This window comes from Lissotriton vulgaris, chromosome 8 (assembly GCF_964263255.1).
Source record: "Lissotriton vulgaris chromosome 8, aLisVul1.2, whole genome shotgun sequence".
NCBI classification, from domain to species: Eukaryota; Metazoa; Chordata; class Amphibia; order Caudata; family Salamandridae; genus Lissotriton; species Lissotriton vulgaris.
Genome location: NC_141696.1, coordinates 97,849,937 through 97,872,366, shown reverse-complemented (window position 1 = coordinate 97,872,366; position 22,430 = coordinate 97,849,937). Strand labels below are relative to the sequence as shown.

The window sequence follows — 22,430 nt, the reverse complement described above, 5'->3', positions numbered from 1 at the left end:
ATACACTCATAGGTAGTTACATGATCCTTATGACTTAAAACAGAGGAGGGATATCACTCAATCCATTGCATAGAAGTTTTTTAACAAAAAAGGGGGTCAGATGTTGGTTGATACCACCCTCATATGTCTGTAATAGTTTTTATTGGAAATGCCTATAGTCAAAGACATTGATTCTGAGTTTTAATGAATCACCACCACAGTATCCATGTGACAATACTTGTTAAGGTTCATCTTGATCAGTCACAGGGGTAGTGGACAGAGCTGGAGAGTTGGGTGTTGAGTTATCTAGATCATCTATGTTTAAGTGTTCCATGAAATATTATCATTCAAGCCAATGGTGTTGGTGGCTAATCTATAAACCCAAAGCTGTTCCTTTTCAAACAATCGTTGTCGTTCCCTGGCCTGGTTTCACTACTATCACTGTCCATCTCATGTCATTAGTGGTGTGGTTGTTTTGGAGGAAGTGTTCTCAGTTTCGTTGTGATTTTTTTGCACCTGATTGTGCTGCGATGTTCGCAGATCCTTTGTTTCACTTTTCTCCCCATCATACCCACATGACGCAAGCCGCATGGGCAGGTTATCAGACACACAACGTTACTGCTATTGCAGTTTGTGTGAGCCCTTTGTGTCCACACTTTGCCTGAATTAAGATGGAGTGTTTTGGCAGCAGTGGTTCAATGGAAAACGCTACCGCTGCCACATGGATAGTGACACTGGGGAGGCCCCATGCGCTAAGTACTGTTTTGTTCTTGTTCCTCTGGTCTTGGGCTAGTATTAACTAGTGTCTTTATTACTCCTGGCTCTTTTGTAGGAAAACAAGGGGTTTCCCATTTTAAGTGCCCAGTCTCTAAGATACTCCAATGTTTGTAAATAGATCTTCTCACTTGATTAGGTAGTGTTATGTTACACAGTTAAGTGGTGATTCCTTCTTAGCTTTGACATGTTCCTCCAGCAGGGCCTCTCGTGGTTGGTTTCTGGCATTTACATAATATATGGTCAGGGTAACCCCTGTTTGAAAGCTTTTTGGTCAGGTCAGCTGCCTGGTCCCGATAGTCTTGTAGTTTACTGCAGTTCCTCCTCAGTCTAAGGAACTGTCCGTATGGTAGATTTTCTTTGAGGGCTCTGGTGAAAGCTTTCAAATCTTAGCAGATTATTCTTAGCCGTGGGCTTGTGGTGGGTCCTGGTCACCAAACCTCCCATCTTGTTTAGTGATGACTATGTCTAGAAATATCAGTCTCACTACTCGTTGAGTGGGTGAACCTTAAATTGTTTTCACATGTGTTGATCCAGGTTATAAATTCCATTAACGTATTTTCTGGTCTCTACCAGATGGCAAGGATGTCGTCAATGTATCTCTTCCAAAATACCATGTAGGGTGCGAATGGGTTGCCTTCACCCAGAATTAATTTCTTCTCAGTCGAAGATGTACAGCCAGCCAAACTTGGAGTGAAAGTGCTCCCCATGGAAGTGCCGCCTGAGTGAAGGTACCCCTGGCACTCAAACTAGTTCCTTTTGAGTGCTAGGGTGGCACATTCCAGGATGAAATGTTTAGGGGTGTTTTGTGTCCATTCAGTGTCATTGAGAGCTCTACTAAGAACTTTCGGGGTTTAGTCTTGCGGGAGACTAGTGTAGAGGCTTTCGATGTTGAAGCTTACCAGAATGGTGCTCTCATCTACCTGGATCTTTCAAAAGAACCGGTAGGCTTTTGATGTCATGTTAGTAGGTGTCAGTTTTTGCACAATGGTTTTGAGGAAGAAGTCACAGTATTTCGACAGTGGCTCGAGGGAACCAATTTTAGAAACGATTGGCCTTCCCGGTGGCGGTGTCTTGTTTTTATGCTTTTTAGGCAGTATATAGAAGTAGGGAACCTTTCCTTCACTGGTAGTGAGAAAGACTGCCTCATGTTTGGTAATAAGATTTCATGATTCAGCTGTGTCCAACAGGGATTTTATTTCCTGTTTCAGTTCATAGTTCAGGGGGTAGTAGTTTCCTCTGTCTCCATTGCGAACTAGCAGGCATCTTTAGGAAACCAAAGCTTAAGGATTTTTTTGAAAAGGAAGGGGACACCCAAACACTCCACACCCAAGAGGGGACAGGTTCACGTACTGAAACCACATTTGTACCACCACCTCATGCAATCGCCTTGAGACCCTAACGGGTATATAGCGCGCTTTAGAAATGTAATGATTGATTGATGGATCCCAGTGGAAGTGACATTTGAACAGGCTATATACAACATTAAGAGAATGGAAGAAAAGAAAGCCTTCTGCAATATGAGCAGAACCGAGACTAGCCTTGGAAGAACTGAAAGGGCAGAGACATTCTAATTAAACAAGCGGACAAGGGTGGTGGAGTAGTAGTCCTTGACAGAACGCATATCAAACAGTGTCTTGGCCTGTTAACAGACAGAAGAAAGCGTTTGGAGATCTACGCAAGCCATACCTCTCTGGACTCCTCCGGGTGTATAGCTTTCAAATGTGTGGGTTTGATAGGTTTCCCTAGATGGCCGCAAGCCTGTGGCCAAAAACGCAGGTGCCCCCCTTGCAAAACCAGGTCTAGGCTAACATACCAAACCCACACATTTCTTAAAACTAGAGACTTAGGGAGTCCATGGAGGTATGGCTTGCAGGGAGCCCCAACGTTTTCCTACCCAGAAGCTCCTGAAAACCTCACATTTAGCTGAATAAATTCACTTTTTCACACTTTTGTGTGGGATCTCTGTGCCAGCACAAATATCCTACCACCCAGCGTTCCCCTTGTTCTCCCAAGGAAAATGGTACCTCATGTTGGGTTGGAAAACGATGGGGGATCCATGTAAGCCATACCCTTCTGGACTTCAATGGGTGTCTATTTTTTGGAATGTGTGGGTTTGGTGGGTTTTCCTAGATAGCCGCAGAGCACGCACCAAAAACCCAGGTGACCCCCTTGAAAAACCAGGTTGTTTTGTGATCGGTATTTTGATGTCTTGAAATTATGTTCTGGGTCCTGGCCTGATGCGGGCGCTTGGCCCATCCACACAAGTGAGGTACCATTTTTATCGGGAGACCTGGGGGAACACTGGGTAGTAGGAAAGTTGTGTCAGCCCGGTGATCCCACAACTTTATCACACAAACGGGAGAAATATTTTATTTTTTCAGCTAAATTTGATGTTTTCAGGGGATTCTAGGTAGGAAAGCGTTGGGGGAATCTACACAAGCCATACTTCCCCTGGACTCCTCTGGGTGCCTAGTTTTCAGAAATGTGTGGGTTTGATAGGTTTCACTAGATGGCCGGAAGCAGGGCAAAAAACGCAGGTGCCCCTTGCAAAGCCAGGTCATTTTGTGCTAGATCATTTTGATGTCTGCGCCATACGTTTTGTGCCCTTCCCTGCTTCAGGTACCAGGCCTACTCACACAAGTGAGGTACCATTTGTATCGGGAGACTTTGGGAAATGCTGGCTATGTGGAATTTTGTCGATCCACGCAGATTTTAGAACTTTTCATCACAGAAATTTGAGGAAAATGTGTTTTCCTTTTACAAAGTTTGAGGTTTGCAAGGGATTCTGGGTAACAGAACCTGGTGGGAACCACACAAGTCACCATATCCCAAATTCCCCCGGGTGTTTAGTTAAAAAAAATGTACAGGTGTGCTAGGTTTCCTTAGGTGCCGGCTGAGCTAGGGTACAAAATCCACAGCTAGGCACATTGCCAAGAAAGGGTCAGTTTTCACTGGAAAAAATGTGATGTGTCCATGTTGCGTTTTGGGACGTTTTCTGTCACTGGCACTAGGCCTACCCATACAAGTAAAGGACCATTTTTATCAGGAGGCTTAGAAGAATGCTGGGCTAGTGGAAGTTTATTGCTCCCCTTAGATTCCAGAACGCTCTATCACAAACTTGATGACAATTAGTTTTTTTTAAATTTTAAGTTTGAAGTTTGCGAGGTATTCTGGGTAACACAACCTGGTGAGAGGCACACAAGGCACCCCATCCTGGATTCTCCTTCATGTCTAGTTAAAAATGTAAAAGGTTCACTAGGTTTCCCGTAGGTGCCGGCTACGCTAGGACCCAAAAATCCACATCTAGGCACCTTGCTGAAAAATGCCAGTGCCTAGTGTGACAAAAAGACTGGCTATTTCTTAGGGGGGGGGGCGGGGTTAGGGGAAGCCCCCCACCTCTATGTATAAAAATGCCATTGTAAGTCCTGGCACCTAGTGGGCTCTCTGCCCCGGGGGTGGGGGGGGAAAGGAAGAGAGAATCAGAAGCTATTGCCTCCATCTGCCACCTAGGGGTCAGGCAGAAAGGCTGTGGCAATTTTTGGGGGTGAGGGAGTTAGTTGACATGCCCACACCTGAACGTTGGGGAAAAAAAACGAATCCTTGTGTGTAGTTCGCTTTCTGCCCCCCCCCCCCCCGGTGCAGATAAGGGTTTATTGCCACATCTCCCTCCCGGGAGGGCAGAAAGACTGGCAATTTTTTTTAATAATCCCTGGTGCCCGATCGTTTAAAAAGAAATCCCTGGTGCCTAGTGAGCCATTGCCCCATCTGCCCCACAGGAAGGGGAGAGACTGTAGCATTTCATTTGGGGTGGAGGGCATTGGCATGCCTATTCTGGGAAGCCCCACCCCAACGTATAATAATCCCTGGTACCTAGGGGCTATTGCCCCATCTACCTCCTGAGTGGGCAGAAAGTATTTTGCCTCTTTTGGGAAGGCAGGGTGGGGGCATTGGTATGCCCATTGTGGGCAGCCCCCACCCCTGGTCCCAGAAAAAAAGAATCCCTGGTGTCTAGGTTGCTTTCTGCCCCCCCTGGGGGCAGAAAGACTAGCTGTGGCAAAATTAAATAGGGGAGCGAAGGCCCTTGCCCAAGGGGTCGCTTCACCCTCCCTTTCCAACGATACCTCTCCCAAGTGTTTTGGTGTTCAGGGGGCTGATATAGCCCCTCGAGCACCAAAACAATGAAACTTAACCCCTTCGATGCTCATGACGGGCTCAGCTCGTCATGAGGTACACCTCTCGTGTGCTCATGACAAGCTGAGCTCGTCATGAACAATGGGAATCGATGATTGTCCGCTTAGAGGGAGAATACCATCAGCAGTGATGGTGTTAAACTAAGTTTCAGTTTCAATGCAAGGATGTCAGCGCGCCATGTAAATCTGCCTCAAGAGGTTAGGGAAGCTCTTCCCCACTTACAGAGAACGACAAAAAAAAGGAAATCCCTCTGCTGTCTGCAGCGGAGGGATTTTCAGTGCCTGTTCTCATGACAGAATAGTTCCGTCATGAGCACCCAAAGGGTTAAATAAAGCAGTTATATTTTTTATTAAATACAGCCCGTTTTCACTTAAGGAAAATGGACTGCATTTTAAAAATAAAAATGAAGTTTTCTTTTCATTTTTATAGAGTTGGGAGTGGTCCGTGGGACCACTACCTGCTCTGAAAAAATGTTGAAGCCACAATTCACGTAGGGAAGTGGTCCCTTGGGACCACTTCATGTTTGCAATTGGCTTAAGTCAAAAAGAAATTCCCTTTGGGCGAATTTGCAAAAGTACATAAATACTCACAAAACATACATTAAACTGCTGACATCTCACATATCACATGGAAGCAATGTAGACACGTGAAAATCACAATGTCTGTGAAAACACTCTGGCAAAGAAATAAAGTATAAAACAATTTATTAAGCAAACATTACATCAATTAAAAACTAAAAATTGGGAAACATATATAGGACGGTACAATAAACAATAAAAACAACATTCCAATTACAAAGGAGTTCACAGGGAAAAGGATAGAACCTAAACACAAGCTTTAATTTTGAATTTCTCCTTGATTTATAATCCCTGATTAGCTCCTAGGGCGTCGACGCGTTTCGGCGGTGCAATCAATCAAATCCGCCTTCATCAGGACAGTGTATAAATAATGTTTCCCAAACAAATTCTCAAACAGACGATGGATATAACAATGTGTCAAAAGGGGTATTCCGCCTCCTTATCTATACGTTGAGGTTTTTCGTCCAGCGAATAGTCCTTCGTTTGTGTTCAGAATACTTAAAAGTTTCAAAGAAACCGCTTATATAATTTACATGAAGTATCGAAAACACATCCAGCTAGATATCTGGAAGAAATAGATAGCACAGCTGCCTCATACACACGCGGTAGTTATTGTTACCGTTCCAATTTCCGCTTCATATAACCACGTTTTCAAGAATTAGTAGCCATGCACAGAGGGGTTACGATATCAATCCCAGGTTACTCGCTTGATATGCGTTTACCGAGGAAATTCCCTCTCTGGAGGCCCTTCTGTGTCTTGTTTCTGTACGTCCTGCGTGTGGATCCGCCTGTAATCCGCGCCATGTAAATCTGCCTCAAGAGGTTAGGGAAGCTCTTCCCCACTTACAGAGAACGACAAAAAAAAGGAAATCCCTCTGCTGTCTGCAGCGGAGGGATTTTCAGTGCCTGTTCTCATGACAGAATAGTTCCGTCATGAGCACCCAAAGGGTTAAATAAAGCAGTTATATTTTTTATTAAATACAGCCCGTTTTCACTTAAGGAAAATGGACTGCATTTTAAAAATAAAAATGAAGTTTTCTTTTCTATAGAGTTGGGAGTGGTCCGTGGGACCACTGCCTGCTCTGAAAAAATGTTGAAGCCACAATTCACGTAGGGAAGTGGTCCCTTGGGACCACTTCATGTTTGCAATTGGCTTACCACCAATTTGATATTGGTGGTAATTTGCAAATGTTTTGCTATCGCAGTCTGTTGCAAAACATTTATTCATACCAGTGCGACTCGCTATTAGAAAGGGATACCCTTTACACGCCCCTTCCGAATAGTGAATTGTTAATAGGTTACCAACTTGCAAAATAGGGTTGGGATAATACAATGTACTGGTCATAGAGGCCAGATGGGTCGTTTGCAAATGTTAAAATGTGTTGTACATTCGGCTCTTTGTTCCTGCTGCTTGTCTCTAATCACATGTCAGGTGTGGGGGACAGATAGGCTTTGTGTATTTCCCATAGACAGCAACACACAGTGGAAGCATAGGTGTGACTTGATAGGCTTTCCTGGCAGAATGGTAGGGAGAAGTTGGACCCAGCCTCATTTTCACCTGAATAGGCTGTATCCTGTCCCCACAAATTGTTGCATAAGCCCCTATAGTGAGTCTGGAGCCAAGGCATAATGAGAGGGCCTCTGTGCACTTCAAAGGCCTGTCTTTGAAGTCTCCCCCGCTTCAAAGGCACTACTGGGTAAAAGTCCTGGATCTTAGACCCCAACACGTCAGTACTCTTCTGGACCTATAGATACTCTGCAATGAAGGACTGCTGTGCTGCTGAAGGCCTGCCACTCTGCTGGACTAATGCTTTGATGTGGTGCCCTGCTGCCCTCTGTCTGGGTAAGGACTGGACCTCCATCACTTGACCTGAGAACCCAGAGTGACTCCAAGGGCTAGCCGGTTGACCACCTGATCTGAAGTCTCAGGGACGTAAAAGACTTCCAATCCCTGCACCTGGACTCTGACATCTGTGAGTCTACCCTGCAAAGTGCTGCTACCCAAGTCCTGAACCCTTGGAAGTGGGCCAAAGGTGCTTGCCCGCAGAACCCATGCATCTTCTCTGCTTAGCAATGAATCACTGAGCAGAACCAACGCATCCCTTTCGGCGGATTGGCACATTCCAAAGCCGAACCGATGCAACACCACTGTTGCCTGGATTAGACTCATTGCCAAAAATGCCCGCATTGCCACAGCCTCCCGCATCTGGGACTGATGCATCACCTTCGGAACTGCCACTGCGTCCTGCTTTTCCTGGCGCAAGCTACTCTCATCCCTCGTCGACTGCAGCATTGATGGCAATGACGAAATTCCGCATTGCAGCTTCACCGCTAATCTGAATTGTTGCATTGCCTGTGCTGTGCTTCGCATCCTTGACAAAGGAAAGGATTTCGCATCGCAAGCCACATCAGCATCCTCCACGTCGACACATCAAGACCATGCACTACAGCCTCGCCCCATCTCGGAACCGCTGCATCACCTCTGCTCTGAGATGCATCTTGGACGCGGATCCTCGCAACGCTCAGCATACAGAATTTAAGGTACATTGTTCAGCCTGACTCAACTGTGTCGCGTCACGGTCGGCTTGAATTTGTGACTTTGTCCCAGTCCAGCGCAACCAGATATCCCACAATAGGACTTTTTGATTCTTGGCTACTTTACCTAAAAACTTAGATATTCAATATCTTCAGTTCCACAAATTGGATTTTTGTCTTTTTGGTTGTTTAGGAGAGATACCTGCAACACACCCTTTCCCCGATAGCAAAATGTCAAGCTTTTCTAAACCCATTTTAGGAGCCGGTAAAACTTTACTGACTCCTAAAATGGATTTAGTATGCATGGAAAAACATTTTGGCAATCGCAAACCTACAGATGTAGCGAATCGTAGGGTTTGTCACAGCGAATGTTTTGTACATCTGGCCTAAAATTCTTAATTGTGGAGAAGGAGTTTGTACTCGCTTTGTGGTCGTCTTTGAAGGAAATAAGTGAGGAGTGTTTTCAGGTATCAGTGAAGCTGGATGTTGATCGAGAGCCATTGAGGGGGATTGATAAGTGTATTCCTCCCTCCAGCAGGAGAAATGTGCACTCCCTTGGAACACGGAGGTGCATGATCCAAGAACTTTTGATTTTGGAGCTCTGAACCTCAGTGATTCTGTCTTTAATGCAATTGTTTTCTCTCACTATAGGAAGGACATCATGTTTAGGGACAAGGAGTGAGAAAAGTTGGAGCTAGGAATTGGAAGGGGGCTACTTTCCCATGAAGGCAAGGGCCAGCTTAGGGGAAGGGAAAGGTGGTAAAGGTAGAAAGATGCAAAGATGGACTAATCTACAGATATGAGCAATGGAAGGGAGAGATGAGGGGAAATGGGAAAAGAGAAGAATGGGGTGGACAGACAGAGTAGATACATTTACGAATGGGGAGGAACAATGATAGAAACAGTGATAGAGAAGAAAAGAACCTGAACGGAATAAGGAAAACAAGAATACGATACGAAAAGGAAAGACCGATTTAGCCACCAGGGGCCTATCTTATGATATTCCACCGCAAATGCCGTGGCCCAGGTAAGAAGGGTTGAGAGAAAGGAGTCTGTGATTAGACCTTTCTGCTTGGCTAATGGAAGCCCATTCACCAATTGTCCTATATATGTGATCCACATCATGGACTAATCCATGACAGGCAGTTCAAAGGAGGCTTGATAGTTATCCTGTGGTTCATGTATTGCTGTGAAATATGCTTGCTTTTTCCATTTTGGGTTTTACTGTGGAATACAGAACATATTTTCCCAGCTCTAAATGAGACTGAGGGAAAGCACCAATGAGCTGCAGTTCTATGAATATACCAATGCGTTCAAACTACTCTTTCAGAATTCAAATGCCAATCAAATAAAAAAGAACCATATTTATCAAATAAACATGCTATCCTTCTCTTTCTAGGGGAAAAATCCCACACTTGCATCTACAGCTCTGGTAAGAATGACTTTACTTTTGTTTACTTCTAGTTCATGACATGAGATGTTGAAGCACATAGTGTCACTTGATACTGCATGCAATGGAGAAGACAGTGACAAATATACTTGCAAATGTACTTATTTGTCACAAGATTGCGTTTATTAAGGCAGTGTAGTTGTCATGTAAAACTTTCAATCTGTTTTGGATTAATTCTGTTAAGTGTTGCCTTAGTCATGGTCACTCAACAATGCACTTTTAAAATGTAGTTACTGCTTCGATGTCACAATAGTCCCAATGAAAACCCCTACACAAACCTGTGCTTCAAGGAAACACAAGTGACTTACAACCAAAAGAGTACACACTTAAATGAACATACTTGTTTTTGTAAATAGAAAAATTGTGAGGAAAATAAACCTCTAATTCATAACACTCAAAATAAACATGGTGCATGTAAGGACCTCTGTGTGTGGTGTGTATGTCTCTGTATTTTTGCAATCCTTCAGTGGGGCTAGAATGGGTTGCCCACAAAGATAGATTCAGATCCAGATTTTGAGTGCCGACTTGTCCGACATTAGAACATTCTAGAGATAGAGTTGTTGGTTAAACATCCTGTAGTTCAAGTCTCTGGTAGGCTGATTATTCGGACAACCCTGGCACTTTGGCTTTCTTGACTGAGGTTTGTGAATTAATGGAAAACGGAAACTGAGAAACTACATTGGAACCCAATTTTAAGGAAACGCAATTTTAAGGAAATACAAAAAAGAGAATTTAAGGAAACATTTTAAAGGCAAGACCATTTTAAGAAAAATCCAAAATTACATCAATCTTAGGTGGGGGTTAGGACTACTTTGGGAGGGTTCAGGGATGGGTAATGTTTAGGGTGATGAGGGGCTTCTAGGGGTCAGGAATACCTTGAGTTTGGGAATAGAAAGGTGTTTTTAGGGTCGAGCGATGTGGTAGTGTAGGGGTGGTAAGGGCTTATTATGGGTCGGGATGTGTGGTGTTAGGTGTGTGAGTTGCTTTTAGGTTTAAGGGATGGGTGGAGTGTAAAGGATGTCACACCCTCTGCAAACCTGTATCAAACACAACCAGGAAAGGAATATACCTTTTAAATCCTGAATTCTTTTACCCCGCAGGGAATCACAACGTGTTCGATACAACGGCCGCGTTGTGATTCCGCATACCATTTCTCCGCAAGTCGTAACAGCGACTTGCGGAGGGGGGGCGCTGGAAATTGGAATAGTATAATTTACTATTCCAACTCCAGTCTGTGCGGACACTAGGGAAGGTGTTGCATTTTAAATCCAACACCCCCCCCCCCCCCCCAGTCGTTGTTCCGACTTGTGAAGTAATGGTATACGGAATCACAACGCAGTCGTTGTAACCGTGTTGGGATTCCCTGCAGGGTAAAAGATTAGTTGTAAACGCTGTTTACCCCAGGACAGTCCTCATCTTGAACCCTGAAAGGAAAAAGAAAAGAGGAAGGCCACAAAACACCTAGAGTCAAGGCCTCAAGGCTGACTGCAAGTAAATGGGTTACACCTGGAGTCAGACAGAAAGAAAGCTCCAGGACAGATGCCTGGACAGTTCTGGTTAATAGCCTGTACCCCAGAAGGTGTAGTAGGCGTAAGTAAGATGGGTGGGGTTTAGGGCTGGTGAGGGTTTTTACAACCCCAGCCGCTACCCATAATAGAATTTTAAAGTGTTTAACAATATAAAAGATATAAATATGGATTTATGTCCCTAAAGTAATGAAAGAAATGTCACCTACAAAACTGTTTCTGAAAGTAAGACCTGTAACCTTTGCATTTCCACTTATACAATATACATTCAAAAAGTTTGACCACAAAGACCTACTATGAATTAATTTCTACCAAAAGGTAATTGACTTTCATTCTGAATATTTCCTTAGTAAAGGTATTCCATGAAATCGTTTTTCTGTGAAATCACATATAACCTTTCTCTACACCTAGTAAGCCCAAGCTGTTGGAAGTACCTGGTCAAATAAGTCCCTTCCCTGTAGGCTCCCGATAACACAGCAAGTGGGTATAGTTTTAAATGGGCGAACCATTGTCCTTAGTATGCAACAGGAAGCCTTCGAAGGTGAGAATATTACAGTTGAAGAGTGGTGGAAAGTTAGTCGCCAGGTCCACAGGCTGATCATGCTTCATATACTTACTTGCCTGGCAGTAGGGAGTGCAAGAGAGGCCTTTAGGTTTTAGAAGGGGAGTCAAGGTGCCCTCTTCAAGGGTAAATCGAGTAAAACACAACTTGAACATTGTTGGAGTGATGCACTTGATGCAAGTAAATTCTGTGGTCCTAAAATGGCTCTCCCGATGGCTATACTATACATGCTCTATAATATGTTAAGTTCTCTGTATCTAGCAGAACAACCAGAGTCTCCCCTTCTTTATCTGGGGCTTTATTCGAGAGTCTTTCCTGTTGCGTAGTTGTACAATGTACTGTTTGGCTGAGGGGGTGAGCTAAGACATTTTGAGTATATTGGGGAGAGGAGAATGAGCCCTGAGAAGGCACACATCACAATTATCTCAGTTATTTGTTTCAGCAGACTCTGGGTTTCTAGACCTCTCCTATACAAGTTAACACCATTACAGATGTGACACTTGACATTAGTCAAACTGTTGTTGATAATAACAGATGATTAAAAAAGAAAGAGAGTACCCTTATGGTCACACCCGCAGGAACAGGGTAATAATGCAAAAAAGGAATAGAGTGTTCCCTGGGTTTTTGCTTCAAATGGGGAACCACGTCATTCACTCATCTCACTATGTTGTCACTCAGCCTATTCATCAAATCTGTGCTATAGTAGAACCACAAGGACATAAATTATGTGTACAGACACTTCAGAAACTTTATTATAAAAAAAAATGTTGTTTTAAAAAATTATTCGATACATTATAAGACATGGATTCATCACAAATAGGTTAAGAACAAAAGGTTAAAAACAAAATCCGTCTATTTCAGTGATGCCTAGATTTCGGTGTTTTTTTGGTCAAATTCATAGGCAAAAAGATACACAGATCAACACATTTTCCAAGACCTCAATTGCAATAAAAATGATAATAAAATATACACAATTAATACATCCCCAACGGGGTAGTCGACGCGTTTCGGTGGTTATGGCAATACGCCCCACCTTCCTCAGGACAATTCTGATGTACACCTATATCTGTGAACAGAAAATACCAATGTAAGAGTACATTCATAATATAATAACCAACTTTATCTTTTCTTTATCACTCTTTTTTGTACTTGTACATCTTTGTTTTGTGGTCCCACTATGCACTTATACCACTTTAATGGCCCTATAGAACCAACCCCCTTAAGGATCAATATGGACTTGGGCATATAGGCTCATATCACCATGCATACATTCATTTCCCTCGACTACAACATCCGCAATCAATAAGATTGCATACCTCTTAAAATATCCCTTTCTGTTCAGGACATCTATGAGAAGTAAAGCTTCTTTGGCGGCTTATTGAAGTCTCGCTCTACCAACAAGAGAAATATTTTTTATTATTATTAGCTGGATCATTGATCTAGCTATCAAGTTGAGCTTACTAAAATCCCTCAAACTCCTACCTTTTATTCTTTAGGCAAGGTACTTAATTTTGCTCCCGGTGTATATCCTTTTTCATTGCTGGCAGTTACGTTCAATTCTGCCCTATAGGGAAGTAGTGAGTCACATTAAATTCCCCCCTACATTGTTATTAAGAAACTAATGACTGGGTTGTCCTATCATGTTACACACCTTAGTTAGGGTAATCAGACGTTTACATCGGTGTAGTCTTCTATTCAGTTGTCTCAATGAGTTTGAATTTATTTATTCTGAAAAATTAGAATGATTCCTTTTAGTTACATGATTACATCCTTTTTTGCAACTCCCCAGTCCCAAGAAAAACCTCGCTCACCTATTTTTTCTTGAGTTCTTTCAGGAATTGGTTTTCTCAGTTAACCGTTTTTTGTTTTAAAATGTTGTTGATTCCAACTTTAGAGAAAGCATTATTATACATTAGTTACTTCCCTTTCTACTTTTTAACAGTTTTTTTACACTTCCATATTCGTTCTGACTCTCACCTTTTAGTGTCAAGTCTGAGATCCTGATGTGGATAAACCCACGATGTTTCTGCTTCAAGTTGGACTTCCTTCGTTTGTCCTTCTTGCAGGGGTTCTATGAGAGAATATCGTGATGTTACCCCCTATGTGCGTTACGTACAGCATTCCTTATTCAAAATGAATCAGTGTTTTTCCTTTCATTTGTCCATGGATTACATTGTGTTATATAAATATACTCCCCCCATCTCCTTATAATAACAGAATTGGGGATATATTTTAGTTTCTATGTTTCCCTGACCAGTATTTGGGCATACATTTATTTTTTCTTATTATCCACATAGGGAACTCTGTGTTACAGTTTTGTGATATATTTTTACATGCTGTTTATTTTACACCCGCTTTGTTTGTCTTCTCATCTGAAAGTGCTTGAGCATGAATTTATATACAGCTAAGTAATCACATAGGCCATAACTCTCCCCAGCGCTGCTGGTTTGGTGACATTTTTCTAAATTTATCTACATTTATTTCCCCACACATTACAGAGACTATCTGTGAGTAATTCCCTATTTGCCATTATATTCGTGTAGGCTGTATAAATGTCTTTACCCTTCATCGCTTAGGTCTGCATATTACAGGCTGATATTCTTATAAGCAATGATTATTCCCAGCGCTGCGTGTTTTCACAGTGATTATTATTAAAGAAAACTGTTGCAGTTTTAAGCGTCTTCTACTTTAATGAATGTTCTCTTATTACTCCGATAATACAAAGCCTGTTTGGTCGGCTAGCATGATTTTGATTAGTATTCCTTTATGAAATGACATGCTCCCCGCTCGACCTCCTTATTATCACTATTCTGATTCGAGGGTTTACTTACACATTTGTGCGTTGATAGTGCCTCATTTATAAAATCGTGCACTTAGGGCTCGCTCCTTATTTCACTAACCCTCTCCCTTACGATTTTGTACATAACCGCTACTCGGTGTTTTTTTATATTATTGAAACACGATAGATAAATTGTTTTCACCCACGTTGAAAACTTCAACACTTAACCAGGCGTTTTTTTCCAAAATGCATTTCTCCCACGTTTTCTTTTTCCATTTAAGTCTATGCATGCACTCTGCTGTGGGATAACGGGCTAGAGTCAGCTGTTTATGAGTCCGTTTACGGTTTTGCCTAGCGCTTAGCTAGTAACGTTAAGTGACATTTGGCAAACGTTACCGAAGTATGTTCTTACCGTGTTGCTGGTTATCTCACGCCTCCACCGATGTGAATCCAAATCTTAATTACCGGAAGAGCACACTGATCTTGCCGGCTTCTTTTAAAGCGAGTTGAGATTAGCTCACCTCCCCAATTTCTACACATGTGACCCCTCTCTACATTAGACATAGACAAGGTTATCGTGGCGCTCGGAAATCAGCGCCATCTATGAGTGGCTTCTAAAGTGTATAACTCATGGGTTAGACTCTATTTTCAACGTGATTCTTGTAAGGTTATTTCATTATGTTAGTTCACAATCTGGATTCCTTTACATTAATATTTATTTAAACTTGTAATAACCCTACTTAATGAGTTCTTTTTTTAGAAAAACTGTTACGTATACCCAACACTGTTAAATAGTGGATATTAGCACCTTGTTCATTATTTATATTTCCCAGTCTTGTTAGTGAATGTCCCTGCTTTTTCATAGGGAATGGATTATCGATACAGCCTTTCCCATTCCTCCCGGTTATTCAGGCCCTCAATGTGTGTTTTAAATTTGCACATAAAAAACTGTTCTCTCATTTTTCGTTTTTTCTCCCAGTTACCCCCTCTTCTGGACATCGTGATTTTTTCCACCACGCACCACCTTAGGTCCTCTACTTTATGTTTTTTCTGCAACCAATGCTCTGTCAATGGAGCATTGCAATTATTGGTCCTGATAGCTGAGCGATGTTCATTCAACCGGACCCTTACTTCCCTTCCGGTTTCACCGATGTAGCCTAAGCCACACGGACATGTAATTAGATAAATTACATTTTTGCTCTTGCAATTATACATCTCTTTTGGGGTATGTTTTCCCTCATTCAAAATAATTTCCTGGCTTGACATTATTAATTTACAGTTGACACACGAGCTACATGGGTGGGTTCCTATTATTTTGGTTCCTGTCGTGATGCTCACTTGCTTGTTTTCTGGTTTCTCTCTGTATGTTTTTACCAACATGTTCCTAATTGTTCTATTCCTCCTATATGAATAGAGAGGTTTTTCTATAGTTCCTGTGCTGGGATCTGCAAGTAGCTCCAGTTCCTGTTGATTATGTTTTTGATTTTATTGCTAATCACAGAATAATTTGAGACAAACACTATCTTGTCCATTTCTCCTTTCTTTCGATCATTGTTTTCAAAAAGTGCATCCCTATTATAAAATTTAGCTCTTTTGTAAGCCTTTTTAATGATCCCCTTGGGGTAGCCTCTATTCTGCAATTTGATCTTGAGTTTCTCCGCGTGTGTCTCAAAGTCTTGTCTATCCGTACAGTTTCTGCGAAGTCGCAGAAACTGGCCGAAGGGAATATTGTCCTTTTGACACCGCGGATGATCGCTATTATAGTGGAGCATGGTGTTGCGGTCTGTGGGCTTCACATACAAATCCACAACAAGAACACCTTCTTTACTCTTGATTATAATGTCCAAAAAAGCACATTCCTCCTGACTCATGGTTGAGGTAAACCTCAAGTTGGGGTCCCCACAGTTTAGCCACTCAATAAATTCCAGCAGTTCGCCCTTCTCTCCATTCCAAGTGAAGAATATGTCATCTATGAACCTTGAATAGTTCTCTATATTCTCATAGAAAGGACAGGCTTCATTATAAATGTGCCTGTCCTCAAAGGTACCAACATAGAGGCAAGCCAGACTCGGTGCACAGGTAGCCCCCATGCTGGTACCCTTGATCTGACAGTACAAATCTTCTTCAAATAGAAAAATATTGTTTTTGAGAATTATCTCTGTCAGTTCTACTAAGAAGACTGAGTGTTCTGATAAGTCTCCATTCTCATCTCTGAGTAGATCTCTTATAGTTTCCACTGTGGCTGATTGGGGTATGTTGGTATACAATGATTCGATATCAAGCGATACCAACCATTGTCTTTCTTTGTCAAATCTAATACCCTCTACTTTTTTGATCATTTCAGTGGTATCTTTGATATACGATCTTTGTTTTGATACCAAAGGCCTTAAAAACCTGTCCACATAAATGCTCAGTGGTTCGGTCATGGAGTTTAAACTAGAAACAATAGGTCTCATGGGGGGATTGTCCAAGCTCTTGTGCACTTTTGGTAAACCATAAATCGCCGGAATAACCGGATTTGTATTTAATAAAAAACCGTATTCATCGGCACAAATAATTTCATCTTCTCTTGCTAGGTCCAGTGTTCTTTTTATGCTTAGCTGTAAGTTGTCCCACTCTCTCTGTGTTGATCGTCTATAGTGTTCCTTCACTGATAGTAGTGACTGCATTCTCTCTCTATAGTCCTCAGTCTCTAGGATAACAATACTTCCGCCATTGTCCCCGGGTTTTACCGTTATATTCTCACATTTCTCTAGGTTGTTAAGGGCATCCCTACAATCTTTCGACAAATTATTATTATATATTTTTGTCTCTTTTTTAAGCAGGGTCTCGATATCTTTTTCCACTGCTCTCTCAAAGTTCTACATTCTTGTTTACCATAGCTCTGGATGGGGTCCAAATTGACATAGGCTTCAAGTCTGACAGGTTTTCTTTTACAGTTGGTTCAGTATTAAGAAAAAATTGTTTGAGCCTTACTTTTCTAAATAGACTTTTTAAATCTTTTTGGATCTCATAATTATTAGGTTTAGCTATAGGGGCATATCCTAGGCCTAAACTCAACACCTTCTCTTCCTCTCTACTAAGTACTTTTTTAGATAGATTTATTATTGGGGCAGCTTCCTTAGCATCTAGTCCCACACTTTTTGACTGCGGGTTTTCATATACATAGGTCTGTATTGTGGTGCTTGTCGAGGGTAGTTCCCCCTCCCTCTCCCTCTCGGTGCATGATTTCCTCTGTTGATGTTGCCCTAAAAAAGGCCTTTGATCTCTGTTCTGACCTTGATTTGTGTCCTTTCTACCTCGTATGTCACTACGAGTATCCTCATCAGATTCAGTACTAGTATAAGAGGATTCCGAGAAACTCACATTTTTCTTTTGTCCCCTTGGTCTGTATGGGTACCAGGTCTTTTTCTGATTGGTTTCTTGTGCTGGTGTGTCGTAATAATCTTTTTTGGTATAGGGGTAAACTAATTCCACACTATACCTATTTAGATCTTTTTGTAACTTATTGGTTTTTTTTCCTATCAGATAGTCCCTATAGCTATCAACATCTTCTGCTATCTCGCTTAATTTTTTCTTAGCTTCATCAAGGGCATTACTATAGCTATTTTTTAGCTCTATCTCCATTTTATCAAGATCTTTTCTTTCAACTAAAATGAATTCTTGTGCTGTTTCGATAATTAAAAGCATCCAATCCCTACTGCACCTATTAGCTATTAGGGTCCAACGTTCAATGAATTTTTCATCTGTTACAAACAGGCCAGGCTCGTTTTTCACCTGTAGGCCAATAGGGATGATACCTTTCCTACAATATTCTAATAGGAATTCAGAGTGCAGCTCTGTGCAAACAACTTTCTTCTTTAGATTCCAGAAATACTATACTATAGCACAGATTTGATGAATAGGCTGAGTGACAACATAGTGAGATGAGTTGATAATAACAGTGCATGGGAGTCATGAACATCCTACATTTGTTGATAGATAGCGGTCTACACGGGAGCTTCAATTGCACCGGAGTATTTTGAATAACATCATACTCCACTCAGTCTCTGTCCCTGTTCTCTATTGTCACGCTTCAAACTCCCCTTGTTGACAGCTGCCAATCTTCTATATGTTTCACCAATTAATGAGAGCTATGTTTTAAAGATATGCTGTGCATGTGACTGCATGTTCCATACTTTGTGTTGTACATCTACTCACAGCATTTGTTTGTTATTGTGTACCCACAGCTTCAAGCATTGCAGCGATCGCCAGCACCCGACATGTTCACCTCTTTCAAGAATTTGTGATCAGCGCTGCTGTTCTGCGGTTCTTTGTGAACCTGTGACTGTAGATAGTATGACTCTTTAGCGTGGACCATGATTATTGGCTGGGCATTAATGATCTAAACAGATCTAAAATCATGCATATGTTGTAATCATAGGATTGTGCCAGGCAGGGAAACATCCACTCTAGTGCAAAGGTTCAGAAAGCTGGAGACTGGTACTGGTGGATTTAATGCACTTTTTTTTTTTAATTAGACAACATGCACTTCATCTCTAATGCACCTGATCCCAGCAGTAGAGAATCTGCTGAACCCACTTAGGATTCTTTCTTTAGTTAATGTTTCATGTGGTTTATCAATTGAAACAAACATGGTGTTAAGCAAGAAATTACTAATACTGCATAGGAATTAGCTATAAGCGACGATACTTCAAATATGCACCAAAACGGAGTCCTAAATAGAATGGAGTTGCTTGGGGGTGCCACTAATGAGGTGCAGCTTATGCTATTCCTCTCCCGGAGGTACAATTTTAATATTTTAATATTTTTGGGTGCCATTTTCCCACATGTGGTGGTCTGAAATGGCTGGCCACATAGTATAAACCCATCTCGCATACCTGTTGTCTAGATGCTGTTTGTAGCCAGACACTGATGTAGGGGACTGTGGTACTGTGAGCCGTCACCTAGTTGGTCTAAGTGAAGGTCAAGGTCTTGTGTTTGCCACACAGCATTGGCAAGCCAGGTACCATGCCCACCTAGGGTCAGAGACGAGCATGGTTGGATGGCTTTGGGGGTTTAGTAATCTGGGAACCTCACCTTTCAAGGAGGTGCAGAACTTTACTAACTTGGAGATCTCTAGCACTGACATTAACCAGACTGTTTTTAAAATGACCGAAAGGATTTTTTGTATTAACTGTACTCAAGTATTTTCAATTGTGATTTAGATTGTAACCATTAGTGAGGCCCCAGGTTAAAGATTGATTTTTATGAAAACAAAGTTTTTATATATAGCTCTTGAAGTGATTGTACTATATATAGTGACCATAAGTTTTTGATGTTTAATTTTGTCTGCCTTTTTCTGACCAAATGCTAGTTAACCTGGTGAAATACAAAACGGGTTATCCTTGCTTTCTAAAGCGATCAATCGATTGTAGAATAAGAAACGACAGGGACAAGGTCTTTTTTTTAAAAATTACCCAGAGTAAGCCAGAAGTATCCTGAAACTCCAAAGTCAGTATGGAGGTGAAGTGCTTCACGGTGCGCCTTATCACTTATTCCCTTCTGAATACAGAACCGATCCATGTACAGGAATACATAAGAACAGGAAGGGGTGATCAGCAACTGCCCAGATTCCTGCAAATGCACTGAATGGTTATTGTTTATATATGTATCAATGTGGGTGTATTTTGCTACTAATATAGCATGAAACTAGCAAGAGAGCAATGGATCAATGAACATCGGGTTGCAGCCCGAGCATACATTTCCTGATTTCTTACATAAAGTAGGTTACATCTGAGTTCCTACTGTGTGGGGATGTAGTACCCTCCCAAGAGATGGGTCTTCAATTCCTTTTTCCATTGAAGGATGGTTAGTGTTTGTGATGAAGGAATATTGTTCAACATCTTTAGACTATTTACTTCTTACTTTTTTTCAACTTTAATCTGGTGATGTCCTGGCTCCTGATTCCTATTTATCACACCCAAGGTATGGATTATCAGTATTGATTACTGCATTGTTTTTATTTAGTGTCCAAGTGTGAAAGCTGGATACCACCCTGAGAAATCACATCCCTTACTGCAAAGGTCGAAACATGTTGGGGACATATTACTTTGAGGAAGGTACTCCCATTGTTTGAAATTCCCTCATTTTAAAATAACAAACACTTATGGACTCGTATGCTTTAGGAACTTTGCAATGATTGCAGCCCTCAAGAAAGGGACCACATGAGCTGGACTTATGATTGCTTACTTTTGAGAAAAAGGCTGATAAGTTTTTAAAATCTGAATCAACATTCATTTTTTTACATTTTGTTACTATTCAATGTATTTATTGAGGATTGTGATACATATAAAGGTGTTTGCTGATAAAATATCACTTCAACTTCTATGCAATAAAACACCTTGAAGGATTCCTTTGTGTGATATGTATTTTGTGAAAGTTATGGCTATTGAGGCCTCTCGGTATGTGATTGATGTTATGTGTAGGTGTACTGTGTGTTTGCTCTGAGGTCCAGCCTCCGGAAGTTGATGTCCATTGGTAACAAAGCTGTGATAACTCAAAGCAGTAATACACTTCATTTCCCCAAAAATTTTTTCCATAAACAAAACTGAGCGCTACTGTGGCTTCCCATTCAGCCAAATATCAAAGATAAAATCTGCTGCATCACATACAAATCTATCGTTTCAATCAAACCATTTTATCTAGCCAACTTGCTAAGCACCTTAGGCAGATAACAAGAACTCAGTAGTAAGAATTCACTACACCTGGAAACAGACTTAAGTCAACAATGGTAAATCGCACATTGTCTGATGGCAAATTCAACATGATCTCTCTTGGAAGACCCATCTTTTTCACATCCACTTCAATTGATTCCAAATTATGATTTTTCTGAATCCATCATTATGAATTTGGTTTTGGATTGCTGTTTATACTTTATTTTATGTAAAACTTGCTAATACCAAATTTAAGTGATTTGGAAACTGTTAAATATTTTTCTCATGGGCCTCAAACCTACCAACTTTGAAAAAAATATCATTACATGAGGGGAGGGTAGAGGTCTGAGGAGGCAGCAGACTCATGCATTACTCTCACCAGCAAACAGAGGGATTCTCAAGCGCGGGTTGATGGTGACCAGGTGGAGACGTGATCCTCTTCTGCCTCTCCACCACAAAACACAAACATAAGCTTCTGAGGTTGATGCTAATATCCTGGTGAGGCTGCAAACCCTGATGGACATCAGCTGTGCGCACCCTCCACACAGGAGCTGGAAGCACATGTTCCGGGGGCTGATACACACTCGTATATGAGGAATTGTGTGAGCTGGCAGAGGGGGTATATGGAGTATCGTATAGTGTAAGATATGTAACCTGCAACTTGTAAATCTAGTCAAGTAAATAAAGTAACAATTTCTCTTTCTACCTTACCGAGTCCAGAACTGCAAAATACTGCAATTACTGGACACCCACCTCTTTAAAGAGCACTTAATTTTTTTTTTTTTGATTTTTCAAAGAACTTTATTGAAAATCGTGCACATCAGGTTACAAGGTAATCAAATAGTACAGGCGTAATTAAAACATCACATCAGTCATTAACATCATAGGGTCAGGAAGACAATAACTGCACTTGGTGGAATGCAGGACCAAATGACAAGGTGCGGAGCAGGAGAGGGCAGCTAGGAATATCAAACTGGGCGGAAAAGAGCACTACATTGAGACACAGCACATATGCTAATTCTCCTATGAGAACCCATCAACCATAGTTACACTCTGATTGTATCTCTGCCTTCAACCCTGCCCTCTACCTTTTGAACAGTTTTGGGCTACACAACTCTGACAGTCAAACATACACAAATCTTCATCTGACCATTCATTGTTCGTTGTCCTCACAGACCACTTGCCACAGCTCCCTTGCTTTAGATAGAAGCATTTTAAGACCAACTTTAGCTCTACGTGTAACTTTTTGCCATTGAGCATTGTTATGTCTCCTGCTCCCATATCTTTCTTGTCTTTTGGAAATTAATAAAGACTCCCCTCAATCTATTCCCCATGTCCATGAGTGTCTTCACGCATTG

At 41.6% G+C, this 22,430-nt stretch overlaps 1 protein-coding gene across 1 annotated transcript in view; it reads left to right on the top strand.

The window, feature by feature from the left end:
- The window catches only part of LOC147693517 (ecto-ADP-ribosyltransferase 5-like), a 124,155-nt gene extending 103,387 nt beyond the window's left edge, over positions 1-20,768 (top strand). Inside the window, exons 4-5 of the mRNA XM_086933745.1 lie at positions 9,460-9,492; positions 18,607-20,768. Of these exons, the coding sequence (XP_086789871.1) occupies positions 9,460-9,492; positions 18,607-18,704 (131 nt within the window). The 3' untranslated portion in view covers positions 18,705-20,768. The remainder of the gene's footprint in view (positions 1-9,459; positions 9,493-18,606) is intronic.
- The last annotated feature ends 1,662 nt before the right edge of the window (positions 20,769-22,430 follow it).